Genomic DNA, 15278 nt, shown 5'->3' on the forward strand with positions numbered 1-15278 from the left:
GACGGCGGCCGTTGAAGGGGTGGCTAGAATTCAGAACGAGGTCTGTTTTAGAGCTATGACAGATATTATGATCNGGCGGTGGCGGCCGCCGCCGCCACCGCCGGTACCCCGTTACCGTCTCAGCCGCCTTCTTTTCATATAGCCGTTGATAGTAGAGATTGGGTGTGTTTTATTTATATTTTTATGAATAAAAAAAGTTTAGAAATATTTTTATTAATTTAACGTTTTCTTATTTATTAAGGTACCGCCAGATGAAAGATCAATTTTTGTAACGTTTTCCAAGGGCTATCCAGTGAATGAGAGGGAGGTCCAAGAATTTTTCACCGTGAACTATGGTGATTGCATAGAAATGTTTCAAATGCAAGAAGTACCGCCGAATGAACAAGCATTGTTTGCTCGTATAGTGTTTTGGTCAGCCGCTACTATAAACGACGTTCTTCAAGGACAGCCGAAAATGAAGTATACTATCAATGGAAAACATATATGGGCTCGGAAGTTTATTCCAAAACCGCCCCTAGCCCCGTCTTTTCCTCGACTTCGACGTAGGTCAGTTTGAGTTGTATTTTCGAAGATGGAAGTGATAGAGCATAACCATAAAATTAAAAAATTAAAAATTAAAAACTAAAACTTAATATACTTGGAATTATATTACTAAAGAAAATATTAGAAAATGTTATTTGATTTTATTTTGTTTTTTTTTTCTTCTGTTTTTTTTTATATATTATTTGATTTAATATACTTGGAATTCTATTCATATAAATAAAATTTGAATAAAAAATTAAGAGTATATTTAATTAAATAAATTTAGTTGGTCGAATAATGGAGGCAGAATCTGTGAAAAAATAAAAAATTTTATTTTTATTTCATTAAAAATATATTTTGAATGATATTTTATCTTAAATTTTGAAAACAAAATATATGATTTTAGATTTTTTTTTTTAATTATTAAAGATTATCAAAATAATAATAAAATTTATAATTATTTGAATTGACAAAATAATATTATGAAATTTATTTTAAGATATATTCTTTTAACGGATCAAACTAAATGACATTTTTTTATTAAAAAAAAAAAAAAAAAACTTAAGTATGACTGTCTTATTTGTAAATATATATAAAAATAACTAAAAATCACATATAAAAACAAAAAATAAAAATAGATACGAATCGGTCAATCTCATCTCAATATTATAAAACCAATAAAAAATATATGTTTTAAAATAAAATATCTAATTCAACTCGTTATTCGTCTCGCAAATGAAATAAGTCATTTCGAATAGATTTATTGTTCCAGAATACAATTAATCCGACAGGGGCTACATGAGCCCCCAGTAATTTATCGGATAAATTGATAAGTCGGGTATTCTCGATCCACCAAACAAAACCGATAGTTTCCTGGTCACGACAAACTAACTAAAGTTCTATTAAAGAGCGTTTACACGGGAAGAACCTCCTAAAAAAAATACCTTTATTTAAGTGAATATTTTTGATATAAAAAGTCTTAAATTCATAATCTTACACCATAGTTTTATCAAATTTATGAAAAATGTCATAATTAATATAAAATATAAATAAACTCGTGAAACTACACATTTGTGGTCTGCATAGATTTTACTAAAAATTAAAATAATTATAAGTTTATCCTTAAATTTTGAATTTTGTAATTTATAATTTTGAGTTTTTTTAATTGGTCGCTAACAACTTAAATTTTTTTAAAATTAATTAATTAATTTAATTAATATTATTAAAAAAGTTTAAAATGGGATACAAGATAGCAACTAATACCTACCACTAAAATATAAACTAATTAAATATTGAGAATAAAATAAAATATACTATAAATTATAAGAATATTAATATATAATATTTAAGATATATTCTATAAATAATATATTTTTTAAAGATTATATCTGAATATAAAGTTTAAAACAAATGCACCAAATTCGCGCGTCATTTTGGTCGAGCTTTTGCGCCTCTCACTTCATCTATGCCTACGACCTTAATTTCTCTGGATTTGAAGGGGTTTTGGAGGCCGGATTTTGCTAAAATTTAGATGTGGAGAGAGCTGGAGAGTTTCAGGTTTCGTTGATTTACGTTTAATTTGCAGTGCCAATTGATTCGCTATGGATTCCGTATCAAGTCGCGATGATTCTTGGGAAGATCTTTGCAGTCTCGGCATTGTAAGTCGCCTTCAAATTATGATCTATGTTTCACAGTTCAGATGATTTCAAGATGTGCATGAACTGCTAATTATAACTTTGGTGGATATAAATGTTGCCAAGTTTTTCTTAGCTTGCTTCTGTGGGCTGCATGTTTACGGCTTTGCTGTGATCTATTGATGACATTGTAGCTTTATAAGGTCTACAGAATATAGCAATTATCCATTGTTGAATGATGAAAGTCTCACCTCGGCTAATTTAGGGAATGATTATGAGTTTATAAGTGAGGAATACTAACTCCATTGGTATGAGACCTTTTGGGGAAGCCCAAAGCAAAGCCACGAGAGCTTATGCTCAAAGTGGACAATTTCATACCATTGTGGAGAGTCGTGTTCGTCTAACATGGTATCAGAGCCATGCCCTAAACTTAGTCGTGTCAATAGATTGGTAAATCCTCAAATATCGAACAAAGAACTCCAAAAGAAGGAGCCAAGCCTCCTCGAAGGCAGTAAAAAATGACTAAGACTCCAAAGGAGTCGAGCCTCGATTAAAGGGAGGCGCACTTTGTTTGAAGAGAGGTGTTGGATGATGAAAGTCCCACATCGGCTAATTTAGGGAATTTAGGGAATGATCATGGGTTTATAAGTGAGGATACTAACTCTATTGGTATGAGACCTTTTGGGGAAGCCCAAAGCAAAACTATGAGAGCTTATACTCAAAATGGACAATTTCATACCATTGTGGAGAGTCGGGTTCGTCTAACATCCATATTAGTTATATCAATCTGTGGTTTGAATAAGATTTTGGCTGAACATTGGTGATGCTTAGACACCTAGAATGAACTAAGGAAGTTGATATTTCCTTTGTAACTGTGAAGCTAAAGAAAAATGAAAAGTTCTCTGGCTCTGGCTGATACTAAGTTAATTTTGTAGGGCTTCAATTATTCCTTGCGTGCCTGCAGATTTTGTAGTTTTTTTAGCATCTGGTGTGAATGTAACATCTTGGTTGGTTGTAAATGTTTGAAAGTGATGTTGTTGCTGACTAGTAAAGGTACACCGTGCACGACTTTCAACTATTGGTTTGTTTAGGAGTCGAGTGAGGATTTTGAGCGTTAGAATATAGAGTTTATGTGAGATATCAAATCGGTTAANACTAATTAAATATTGAGAATAAAATAAAATATACTATAAATTATAAGAATATTAATATATAATATTTAAGATATATTCTATAAATAATATATTTTTTAAAGATTATATCTGAATATAAAGTTTAAAACAAATGCACCAAATTCGCGCGTCATTTTGGTCGAGCTTTTGCGCCTCTCACTTCATCTATGCCTACGACCTTAATTTCTCTGGATTTGAAGGGGTTTTGGAGGCCGGATTTTGCTAAAATTTAGATGTGGAGAGAGCTGGAGAGTTTCAGGTTTCGTTGATTTACGTTTAATTTGCAGTGCCAATTGATTCGCTATGGATTCCGTATCAAGTCGCGATGATTCTTGGGAAGATCTTTGCAGTCTCGGCATTGTAAGTCGCCTTCAAATTATGATCTATGTTTCACAGTTCAGATGATTTCAAGATGTGCATGAACTGCTAATTATAACTTTGGTGGATATAAATGTTGCCAAGTTTTTCTTAGCTTGCTTCTGTGGGCTGCATGTTTACGGCTTTGCTGTGATCTATTGATGACATTGTAGCTTTATAAGGTCTACAGAATATAGCAATTATCCATTGTTGAATGATGAAAGTCTCACCTCGGCTAATTTAGGGAATGATTATGAGTTTATAAGTGAGGAATACTAACTCCATTGGTATGAGACCTTTTGGGGAAGCCCAAAGCAAAGCCACGAGAGCTTATGCTCAAAGTGGACAATTTCATACCATTGTGGAGAGTCGTGTTCGTCTAACATGGTATCAGAGCCATGCCCTAAACTTAGTCGTGTCAATAGATTGGTAAATCCTCAAATATCGAACAAAGAACTCCAAAAGAAGGAGCCAAGCCTCCTCGAAGGCAGTAAAAAATGACTAAGACTCCAAAGGAGTCGAGCCTCGATTAAAGGGAGGCGCACTTTGTTTGAAGAGAGGTGTTGGATGATGAAAGTCCCACATCGGCTAATTTAGGGAATTTAGGGAATGATCATGGGTTTATAAGTGAGGATACTAACTCTATTGGTATGAGACCTTTTGGGGAAGCCCAAAGCAAAACTATGAGAGCTTATACTCAAAATGGACAATTTCATACCATTGTGGAGAGTCGGGTTCGTCTAACATCCATATTAGTTATATCAATCTGTGGTTTGAATAAGATTTTGGCTGAACATTGGTGATGCTTAGACACCTAGAATGAACTAAGGAAGTTGATATTTCCTTTGTAACTGTGAAGCTAAAGAAAAATGAAAAGTTCTCTGGCTCTGGCTGATACTAAGTTAATTTTGTAGGGCTTCAATTATTCCTTGCGTGCCTGCAGATTTTGTAGTTTTTTTAGCATCTGGTGTGAATGTAACATCTTGGTTGGTTGTAAATGTTTGAAAGTGATGTTGTTGCTGACTAGTAAAGGTACACCGTGCACGACTTTCAACTATTGGTTTGTTTAGGAGTCGAGTGAGGATTTTGAGCGTTAGAATATAGAGTTTATGTGAGATATCAAATCGGTTAAGGGGGAGAACGAAACATTCTTTATAAGGGTGTGGAAACCTCTCCTTAGTAGATGCGATTTAAGAACTTTGAGGGGAAGCATGCAAAGGAAAACCCAAAAAGGACAATATCTACTAGTGATGTGCTTGGGCTCTTGTAAATAGTATCAGAGTCAGATACAGGGTGATGTACCAACGTGGATTGGGAGTCCCACATCAATTGGAGAAGAGAACAACGGGGATGCTAGGTCCAAAAGGGGGTGGATTGTGAGATCCCAGTCACAAGAGGAGAACGAAGCATTCTTTATAAGAGTGTGAAAACCTCTCCCTAGCATATACGTTTCAAAAATCTTAAGGGAAAGTTCGAAAAGGAAAGCTCAAAAAGGACAATAGGTACTAGCAGTGGTCTTAGATTGTTACAGTTGAGCTGTTGTATCTCTCGAAGGTTGTATTAGTATTTATCTGTGGTTAAGTTTCCTCGATGTTATTGCAAGCATTTGTGGTTCATGTTCCATTCTTGAAAGAATAGATTGTAGTCCATGAAACAGGGTAATACATTCCTGATTTTCACTAGCTCAGTTTGTGTCAATTTATATACTCTTTAGATTGAATGGATATGCATTTAATATTTGGTTCAGTTCTATAATGCTCCATGTAATGAACACAAAGCCAAGCTTATGCTGAAGCCATTACATCCGAACGAGCATTGGAAATTATCTTCGAGCCAATTCGACAAGACACACATCTTCAGGTACAAAGCTTCTAACTCAGCCAACCAAAACAATGTCTTTTAGCAACAAAGCCAGAGGCCCTCGTATATCATAGCTTAAAGGATACTGTATATGATCCCCTGCACTCGAACAAAGTGCTGGCAACCTTAGCTAGAGTCACTGTATGTAACGTTGGGATCTCCACGAGTTCACTTTGCATATAAGGTTTATAAAGGCATTTCACAGATCCTTCTTGCATGAAGTATGCATCAATTCTTTCATTCCATACTCTCGGGGCTGGCTTCAGTATGTAAAGAGCCTTTTTCAATTTGTAGGTGATTCGGGAGCAGATGTATCTCTATCTTTGATTTTTGAATCGAATAGTGACTGGTAAATCACTTTTGGAGAGATCCTTCATCTTGGTTTTAAACCTGTACCGTAGATGATATCAACTTTTGTCGTCTATTTCTCAAAATACAAGTACATGTCTGTATTTGACGTAATTTTCAGATGTACGCCACTAGTTGGAAATGGAGGCTAGCTAACATGTTTGGTTGAATTCGACAGGGTTGTAGGCACCGGTGAATTGTTGTTTAACTCGAACTCATGAAGGCTGGAAGGACACACAGTGATGAATCGACCCACCGCTATTAGGTATTGTATGCTTTGGTCTGTTTTGTATCGTCGTTAGTTTCACGGTTTCAAAACGAGTCTGTTAGGGAGCAATTTCCACACTCTTATAAAGAATGTTTCATTTCCTTCTTCAACCGATGTGAGATCTATGTGAGATGATTAACTCGCAGATCACCTCTTTTTAAACTTAGAGAAGTGAAAAGCTTAGCAGCTGTATAATTCAAAGCTTCTAAACGATGAAAATGGCAGAACAATTTTTTCATCCAAAATTGCTTTAGATTTTGGAGGAAATAGAAGCCTGCAAATACTCATGTTTATGTAGTTTATTTGAAAATGCAACTTAAATAATTGTTCATGTAAGTCACATTTATTTAGGTTAAGTAATTCATAATAAAATTAAAAAAAACAATACTGTAAAAATTAATATAATTTTTTTGGTCCTTCCTGAGATCTATATGATATTTTAAATTTCTTGAATAAAATACAAAAGAATTAATTTTATAATTTAATTAAAAAAATCAATAAAAAGTAATAGGAAAGTTGTGGATTAGACTTACACATAATAATTTAATTTAATTATTATTATAATTATTATTATTATGGGCTGCTATCTAAAACTGCCATAATCGCCGCTGGTATTATCCACAAAACAAATGGATTCATTGTACTTCTATATTCGATCTTACAATAATTGAACCTTTTGCTTCTTCTTTTTTTTCTCTCTTTAAATAAAAGGGTATTTTCGTCAATTCATGTTTGTTTATCGTTCTAATTTCTAATTTATGCTTAATTTTAATTTAGTACTCATAATTTTATATCCATTTAGTCCATAAATCATTTAAAATATGTATATGACTACTTATCATTTCCCGTCATCATGCATTTTTAGGGAGGAAATTGACTTTTACCTCTGTTTTCTATTCAAAATTTTGAAATTAGAGCGTAAAAAATTTGTGGTTATGTTTTTTTTTTTTTTTTTGTTATTATTTATAGCCTTCACGACCCTGTTCTCTAGGCTGTAAAATAAGATGGAGGGACGATTATTTGGTGGAAGTCGTTTCGGTACTTCATTATCGAGAAATGAAAGAAAACCTATATTTTCAAATTTGTAGCTCGATTCTTCAAACCGAAATACCCAATAAAAGTTAGCTTTTGTATGAATTACATGAAATTAGAATTGAATTAGAAAAATAAGTAAAATATATTTAAATGTAAAGACCAAATAAAGAAAAATAGGAAGGGTAAAGTTGGCATTAAAGTATCATATATTTGTCGGAAGATTTTTAGACTTATCCGAAGACAAAATTTGACCTCNATTATTATTATTATTATTATTATTTAGTTTTTTTTTTTTTTTTTTAATTATTATTATTACAATTAAAGACAGAAAACTGGGGTCCACTAAATTATTTAGATTTTTGGATAAAATACGTAGAAAACGCCGCGGATTATCCGATCAAATGCCGTCAAAATACTGCCACGTGGCGTCCTTGTTAAGACGTGGCGAGATCTGAGTGGAGCAACCTAAGTTACAAGTACAAGGGAAAGCGTAAAGAAAAAAATTAAATTAGAAACAAACATCGGTGAAATAAAAAAACAGAAAAGAGGAGAAGACCGATTCTTCTGCTGCAAACGCCAAGTTCCGGCGCGGCGTTAGGGCGACACGGGAATCTTCTTCGTGTATTCTTTCTGGTTTTCTCTTCTCTGTAAATCGATGTTTTAGGATTCTCTGTATCTTTAATTTGTTGTTCGGACGGCATTTTTGGCTGAAGAACAAGGGGGATTGTTATTATTGTCCGTTCCGGTTCCGGCTCCGTCTTTTGTTTGTCCTGTTTGGAGGTTGAATTTGTGAGCTGAAACCTCCTGTTTCAATGTCGGCAATCTCGATTTACAGGCCGGAGTTTTTGGGATCCGTCCGATATGGATACCGGAACGACCTCAAATTTCATAGAAATGTCGCCTCGTGGTCTATGTAAGTTCGATTCTATTCTTCTTCTTCCGTTCGATTCTATTCTTCTTCTTCCGTTCGATTCTGGTACCAATTTTTTCAACTTTATGATTTGGTTTTCATCGCTGCCGTTCATTTGATTGGATAAGGTTCCTATTTAGATTATTACAAAATCGTGTGAGTTGATTTCCGGCGGGAACGGGCCGGTGATGAGTTGGTATGTTGTTTTGATTGGAGATTTCAATTTTTTTGAATTTGAATTTGAATCAGGAAGATGGATTCTAAATCGCCTCAAACGATGAAGGAAGAGATTTCTATTCAGATTTCAACGCCTCTATTGCTACCGAAGTCGAAACCATCGACGCCAAACGAATTACGGTTCAATCGGCCGCCGCCAGGTGATCAAGATTTAGTTCACAAAAAAAGATTGGAATTCGGTCAATTCGTAGCCAGGGAGGCCGTGCTTGATGAAGAATTGTGGGTAAGTGATTTGAATCATTTGATTTTGTGCTTGATGAAGAAATCTTCAACCTCAGAACCTTAAAATCGTTCTGAAAATTTTGGACCATAAATAAGTTGTGGCGTCTGTGTGCTTGATTTTGTGGTAGACAGCGGCATGGCTTCGGGCTGAAAGTCATTGGGAGAATCGAAAAAATGAACGGTAAATGAACTTTGTTTTATTTTATTGAAAGAAACTTTGTCGCTTGTGCACACCTTATCTTCTTCTAAAACACAAGAACAAACCAAAATCTGAAAAGGATAGTTTAAATATTCAATGATATCCTGTTAAGCATCTGAGAATTTATACAGAAATTGGACTTGATATCAAAAGGGGTAGCAAAAAGAAAACCAAGCTGCTATTGATAATACCAAAAATGTTCAGATTTCATTTCTCATAAGTTGTCAGTAGTGCAACGGAAATTGTAGATATGGTTTATTCAAGAAAGTGAAAAAAGTTGGATGCAACTGATTTGTAGTTCTGCTTTAAACACAGATATGTTGATAGCTTCAAAAGGAAATTTGCAGAACAGGTAGGATTGGTTAGATTTGTTTGATCTTCTTGAGTGATTGAAGATGAATTGGTTCATACCCTTAATTTCTATATATATCCAATGAATGTTGCAGGAGTTCAATGCCATTAAAAGAAGATGTAGTGGGCTTGGACAGTCATGCACATGCATTGTCACGGTGAGAAACTTTTGGCTATAAAAAGTTGTAGCCGTGAAATTTTACCATGGCAACCATTCATTAAGCTGGTGGAATTGGCTTTGTTTTCTAATATGGACTTTCTCAGGTAAGCAAGGAACAGAAGCATATAAAACGCACGGTGATTAAAAGCGTCGTAGCCACTCTTGATATGAGCTTGCGGCATTTGATGCACGGCGAGACTTTTCCAGGGGTTGAACTCGTATTTATGTCGTTATTATTATCTACTTGCTCTTATCTCCCTTTCTTCCCTTTGGCTAACCATGGGAAGGAATTATCCTTGTATACAGGAAAGAGAGAAGAGCCATGTATGCAGCATCAACAAAGAGATACCAAATAAATATGCATATGTTTCGAACTTATGTGTATCGAAAGCAGCACGTCGTCAGGGTGTTGCTAGCAATATGTTGAAGTTTGCAGTTGAAACAGCCAGATCCAGTGGTATAATCCAAAGAGAGATGAAAATTCAATCAAACTATATGAAAATGCAATGCTTGCTAATATGGTTTCTGATAATATTTTTGGTGACAGGTATCGAACAGGTATACGTGCATGTACATAGAAACAACACACCTGCCCGTGTATTGTACGAAAAGATAGGCTTTGAGGTAATCATCTACTCACACATATAAAGCTCCTTCATCTTTGTTGCATTACGCTTCACTTCGTGGAGTTTATACACACGTTCCAATTTTCAGGTGGTCGAAATAGCAAGCTCACAATTGTTGGAAGAACAAACTTACCTACTATGTATTAACACACGGAAGCTTAACAATGCATATTGGTGTTGATATTCATTCATAAGGTACTTGTACTGACATTGGAACTCACAAAAAGTGGTGAGTGCAATGAAATTTGGGGTGTAAAAGTAATATTCTACCATTCTTGTAGAGTACATATTCTTTACAATGTTTCTGCCAAAAAAAGCCCCCCTTGCACTCATTGTTCAGTTCATACACGAGTTCAAAAAGGGGACAAAAGCAACCAATCAATTTTTTCTTAATTTTTTCAAAATTTGCACAAGTGAAAAGGTTGGAGACTGACAAACACACCTGAAAACATCCAAAAGAGTTAGAGCACTTTAGAGCCTCAATAGTCAGTTTTCGACCCCAAGGTAGGTCGAGACTAAGCAAATTCTTAGAACTGGCAAGCAAAATTGCTGTGGAGTGGTTAACCTCCACAAGCCAACCTCCACAAGTCCATATGTAACAACCCAAGTTTACCGTAACATATATTGTCCTTTTTGGGCTTTTGTTATAGCCTAAGCCCACCGCCAGTAGATATTGTCCTCTTTTTTTCCTTTCGGGGTTTTCCTCAAGGTTTTTAAAACGCCTTTGCGTGCGAGGGGTTTCCACACCCTTATAAAGAATGCTTTGTTCCTCTCCAACCAACGTGGGATCCCAACTTAAAATCATTTTTTACTAGTCTAACTTGGCAAAGAATGGAAAAGCGAAGACAACCATGATGTAATTATGGACTTCCCATTTCCAAATTCATTTATGTAGCACATGGCAGAAAATATATAGCCATATCCCATGAACTTTTCTAGGCTCCTGTTCTATAATAGTCTTCATATCTATTGGTTCAAGGAAAAAGAGAGATGGGAAATGGGGAAAGGGAGTTAAATACATACCTTCTTGACATTGTTCATTGAAACCCCAATTTCTCTCTAGAAATCCCCACAAATGCAGCAACAAACAGCTTCATCACTTACAAGAACAAACGATATTGAATCAATCAGCAACAATGCCCATGTTAAATACCTCTGATCTGCCAAGTGTGAATGCGTAGTGAAAAAGTTCTGAACAAATGATTATAAACTGCTAGAATATCTAAAGCTCGTTTCTGATTTGGCTTGTATGGATTTATTGGTCAATTTCCTGCATCCAAAACAAAAAAGAATCATACACATTGGTTAAAATGAGTTCCTTCAAACTTTGTTCCCGGGTGGTCGATGTTCTTGGATGAACTCGTCACGAACATCTCCAGTTCCAGTTACTAACACCACTTCCAAACTTTAAAGCTTCTTCCTTGCAGAAATCATTAGAATTGGATGAATCTGTAGGTAATCGTAAAGATACAATTCCCTTCTGAGAAGGGAGCACTGGTTGATATTAAAGATTGCAATGCAGGAGCAGAAGACACAAGTGCAGCGATACCGTCAGAAAGACGATAAGCACGGGACAACGAGATGGCCGAGAAGTTAAGCATTTTCGGAGAATCATAGCCGACTAAGCTTTTCGGCCTGCAAGCATCTGGGACAAGTTCCAGTGAAGAAATTGCCCTCAGCAGACCCATATGCACAAATCTCTCAACGAGGGAGGCAAAGGCTATGCCAGTTAGGGAGCCATTCAAACTGGTGCAGACCATTCGCTCAATGACTAGCGATCTTCATTGCAGTAGAGAAGGGCCCAGGCCAGTCTTTAGCTCTCAGCGGCAGTTCTTAGGACACCATCATCGACCAGATGTGCAGTGCCTGAAGCCTCGGCTTCTATGGAGCAATAGAACTTCTGTAATCAATGTGTCCTTTAACCATTTTGTTCAACAGCATCTCCTTTGCAATGTAGCCATTAGCGTCCATATCTCCATCTTTGTAACTTTGGTTTTCCTTCTTCAATAACTATTCCCTTCAGTCTTTCACGAACGATAATTTAAATGACTAAAGTTTGGCTAAGGACAACTTCAAAATCGCTAATGTGGGTAGTGAGAATTATAGAGTTTGAAAGTACGACGGATTCCTTTTTAAGATAGATTTTAAGATGACGACGGCGACAATTGAGATGTTTTGGATGAGGTCTCAGTGAAAAGGACCACAAATTCAAGTGATGGACCTGAATGTCGATTCGGATTCGGATTCGAAGTTTTATCGAATAATTAAGTATTCGTGTAAGCCCGAAGGGAAGGATTGAAGGGTGTGAAACGTAGTCCCAAACAGGGCCTAAGACAAACATGAAAGTTGAACCATAAAGTTCTTGTTTTTCTTTATTCTAAATTAGGATTAATAAAAAAAACATCAATGGATGATTATTACAACCTTAAAGCTACCAAACACATGATACAGACACCATACATGATACGACGATTAAGTGGACGACAAGGAAAAGACTACAAGACACAGCCAAAGACACACACCAACAACTAACAATAACGACTCTCTAATAAAAATCAATCTCTTTAGGAGACTTTTCTCTATCGAGTTCATCTAACCACTTCCGCCCAGAACGCCCTTAAGCTTTTTGATCGTAGCAGGGTCCAAGAACGTCGTCTTCGCGACGATATCGGTCGGCAATTCGTTACCGAACAAGGCGAAGTCGAGAATTTGCAGCCCTGGGTTGGCACTACTAAAGCTAACAAATCCAAGAGCACCGCCCTTGCCGGAGTTTATTTGGAAATGTAGTAGCCCTTGAGGGAATACCATAATGTCACCTTTGTTCAATGTCTTGAAGTAGACGGTATTCGCCGACGAAACAAACCCGGCGCAGATTGTGCCTTCGACGACGAGCAGAACTTCGGAGGCAGCAGGGTGGGTGTGGAACGGTATCACACCGCCAACCGCAAGGTCAAGACGAGCCAATGAGATTCCGAGGCCATTCACGCCGGGAAATTGAGCAGTGAAGGCTGGAGTCACAGCCGCCTTGATGAGATTTGACGTGTTACCTATGATTACAATAATATATCATAACCCATCAACTTAAATTTAAAGTACGTGATATTAGAGAAAACAATAGTTCGACATTACCAGCAACACCGAGGCCGGAGTAAACAAAGTCTTTTTCAGTAACAAGTGACACCTTCTTGCAAGGGAAGCCAGCGGGCGTGTCGGGGGATTTGAGGTCGGCGACGCAGAAGTCTTGGACGAGAGCGTGGGAAAAGGAGGCGAGGACGGAGAAGGCGAAGAAAAGAGGAAGCACCATCTTGTTAGCCATGGATAACAAAGTAGGGGAATGAGAGGCCATTTATATAGAAGAAGAGGGAGGGAGGTGTGTAAGAGGATAACAAAGGCAATGGGCTAATGAGACATGAGCCATTCCCATGCACCATTTTGTGGCATAATTGAAAGGGTGTGGTTTAAGTTTTGGACAAAAATTTGTGAGCTGTGAAGCATGTGATTCGGGTCTGATTTTACATTGAAAAGACAACAAAAAGTTGCTTTTTGTATCGGGAAAAAATAAAATATCTCGAACAAATAATATCTCTGTTCAACTCAAAAACTTCGTTCAAATTTGAGTGTTTTTATTTGATTCTCGAACTCGGGAGGCACATTTGAGTTCTTCGTAATATTTAAGAAACAATTTTTTTTTTAACTTAGTTTCTATTTGGTTCCCGAGTTTTTAGAATTAATATTTTGATCCTTGAAATTTAAAATTTATTTTTATTTGGTTCTTGACGTTTGAATTTGATTTCTAAATGGGTTTCTAGTAAAGTTGACGTTAATTGACCTAATGAAATGATGATTTGATTGTTAATATATGCTAACTCTGTATTTTTTTATCTAATCAATTATCAAATCCAAACAGTGAAGGGCAAACATGTAATTTTTAAAATTTAAGGACGGAATAGAAACTAAATTCAAACCCGAGAGACCAAAAGTGTTAGTTAGACTAAATATAAACTAAGTTTATGATAAAATTAGGGTTTATGTTCAGAAACAGAAAGGCAAAAACAAATGGCTACTGAATACGAGCTAGATTTTGCTGGGTGTGTGAATCAGTGAAACCCTGTAACTCGTGATAACCTCGTTGTAAGCCTGATTTAACCTAAACCCTAAAATCATACGTATATTTAGCTACACGAGCGTTTTCATGATCTCATTCTCGTTTATTTGCTTTGAAGAAAAGTGAGTGTAAATATCTACTCGAAGAACAGCTAACCGAACATAATTTTAAAAAAATAAGGAGCTAAAAAGATATTGAAAAAGCGAGAAAAGGCCAAAGTGGGTCCATTACGTAGTCACATGAGCATGGAAATGAGGTAGAAAATAATGGAAGGGGCAAAAGAAGACATAACATAACAGCTAGCTCTGGATTTGCAAACAGCCAATTACATATCTTCTTGCCTCTTCTTTCAATTTGAAGCCATGCACAGATTTGTGTGGACGACCAAGCTTCCCTATCTTTTGGGTTACTCTCTTTTTACCCGCCTCCATTCGATCATCTCAAATTTGGATAACTTGTCGTTACGTTTTTGCTGGGTTTTGTTCGTGAAAAAACGGGTCGGTTTACATTTCAAAATTATTCGAAACATCAAGAGTAGATCCGAGTAGCTTTACTGAAATTACTTGTTGTATCACGATGAGAAAGTTATAGCTTGCTTTTAACTTGTGCAAAGTGAATAATTGATTTTAGGATAGTGCTTTGTAAACGTGTCTCGACTACTAATTGACTTTATCACAAGATCTCGAAGTTATGTTCGTTTTTAGTTATTGCAGTTTTTAACCTTCGTTTTTTTTTTTACGAAGGTAGAATGATAACAAGGGTACATTGGTAAATATCCACAAAGTAGTTATAAGAACGGAGAATATATATTTTAAAAGTACTTTATAATTTTTTCGAAAATTCAAAAACTAAAGTACATTTTTCTTATCTAGGGATGACTTTTTAGCAGCGTGGCTAAATGTTGCCGATAAACACTAATTATTAGCAACACTTTGTAAAGTAAGTTTGCTAAAACTTTCAACACGTTGTGGTTGGTGTTACAATCATATTTTTTTCCATTTTCTAAAATCGTTTTCCAAAAATGGGGAAAGAGACTATCAGTTGATAGTTCATTTGTGACTCCGACAAGCCAAATTTGAGTTCGTTGATCTACTCAAGAGTGATAGTAAGTGTCATATAATCGTTTTGTGAGTCTCAAAGACGTGTGATTGTCACAGTTGATATCAAAGCTGGGTTGACTCTCGAGAGTGGAATAAAAAAACATATTGATAATATCAATCATGTCAAGCTTGAATGATTCTAAACTACATATAATTGCAAACAAACTTGGCT

General features: G+C 35.9%; 2 protein-coding genes and 1 long non-coding RNA gene across 6 annotated transcripts; 2 read left to right on the forward strand and 1 right to left on the reverse strand.

Annotated features, from left to right (window-relative positions):
• Nucleotides 1-3477: 3477 nt before the first annotated feature.
• On the forward strand, nt 3478-6329 carry LOC111793988. 2 transcript variants are annotated; one of them, XR_002815004.1, is made up of 4 exons: nt 3478-3688; nt 5433-5545; nt 5840-5894; nt 6072-6329. It is a non-coding gene; the product is annotated as an uncharacterized LOC111793988 (long non-coding RNA). The 2 variants fall into 2 exon arrangements; XR_002815003.1 differs by lacking the exon at nt 5840-5894.
• Nucleotides 6330-7683: 1354 nt separating this feature from the next.
• Nucleotides 7684-11941, forward strand: LOC111793724. 3 transcript variants are annotated; one of them, XM_023675744.1, is made up of 10 exons: nt 7684-8109; nt 8356-8566; nt 8694-8746; nt 9080-9116; nt 9211-9273; nt 9380-9484; nt 9582-9732; nt 9823-9899; nt 9990-10096; nt 11357-11941. In XM_023675744.1, exons 1-9 carry the CDS (start codon nt 8009-8011, stop codon nt 10080-10082), a joined length of 891 nt encoding a protein of 296 aa, XP_023531512.1. In that variant the 5' UTR covers nt 7684-8008; the 3' UTR covers nt 10083-10096; nt 11357-11941. The 3 variants fall into 3 exon arrangements, with proteins under 3 accessions (XP_023531512.1, XP_023531511.1, XP_023531510.1); XM_023675743.1 differs by having other exon boundaries at nt 11424-11941; XM_023675742.1 differs by lacking the exon at nt 11357-11941 and having other exon boundaries at nt 9990-10233.
• Nucleotides 11942-12247: 306 nt separating this feature from the next.
• Nucleotides 12248-13302, reverse strand: LOC111792619 (auxin-binding protein ABP19a-like). Its single transcript, XM_023674142.1, has 2 exons — nt 13031-13302; nt 12248-12948 (listed from the first exon to the last, which is right to left on the reverse strand). Exons 1-2 carry the CDS (start codon nt 13245-13247, stop codon nt 12494-12496), a joined length of 672 nt encoding a protein of 223 aa, XP_023529910.1. The 5' UTR covers nt 13248-13302; the 3' UTR covers nt 12248-12493.
• Nucleotides 13303-15278: the final 1976 nt, after the last annotated feature.

Source organism: Cucurbita pepo, chromosome LG04, assembly GCF_002806865.2.
Source record: "Cucurbita pepo subsp. pepo cultivar mu-cu-16 chromosome LG04, ASM280686v2, whole genome shotgun sequence".
Taxonomy (NCBI): Eukaryota; Viridiplantae; Streptophyta; class Magnoliopsida; order Cucurbitales; family Cucurbitaceae; genus Cucurbita; species Cucurbita pepo.

Bases quoted from the DNA above. Each gene is read 5' to 3' on its own strand.
- LOC111792619 (XM_023674142.1), bottom strand. From the start codon at position 13,247: ATGGCCTCTCATTCCCCTACTTTGTTATCCATGGCTAACAAGATGGTG. The intron at 12,949-13,030 runs GTAATGTCGAAC...TTGTAATCATAG, and splicing joins CTCCGGCCTCGGTGTTGCTG to GTAACACGTCAAATCTCATC.
- LOC111793724 (XM_023675744.1), top strand. From the start codon at position 8,009: ATGTCGGCAATCTCGATTTACAGGCCGGAGTTTTTGGGATCCGTCCGA. The intron at 9,117-9,210 runs GTAGGATTGGTT...TGAATGTTGCAG, and splicing joins AAAGGAAATTTGCAGAACAG to GAGTTCAATGCCATTAAAAG. The intron at 9,274-9,379 runs GTGAGAAACTTT...GGACTTTCTCAG, and splicing joins CATGCACATGCATTGTCACG to GTAAGCAAGGAACAGAAGCA.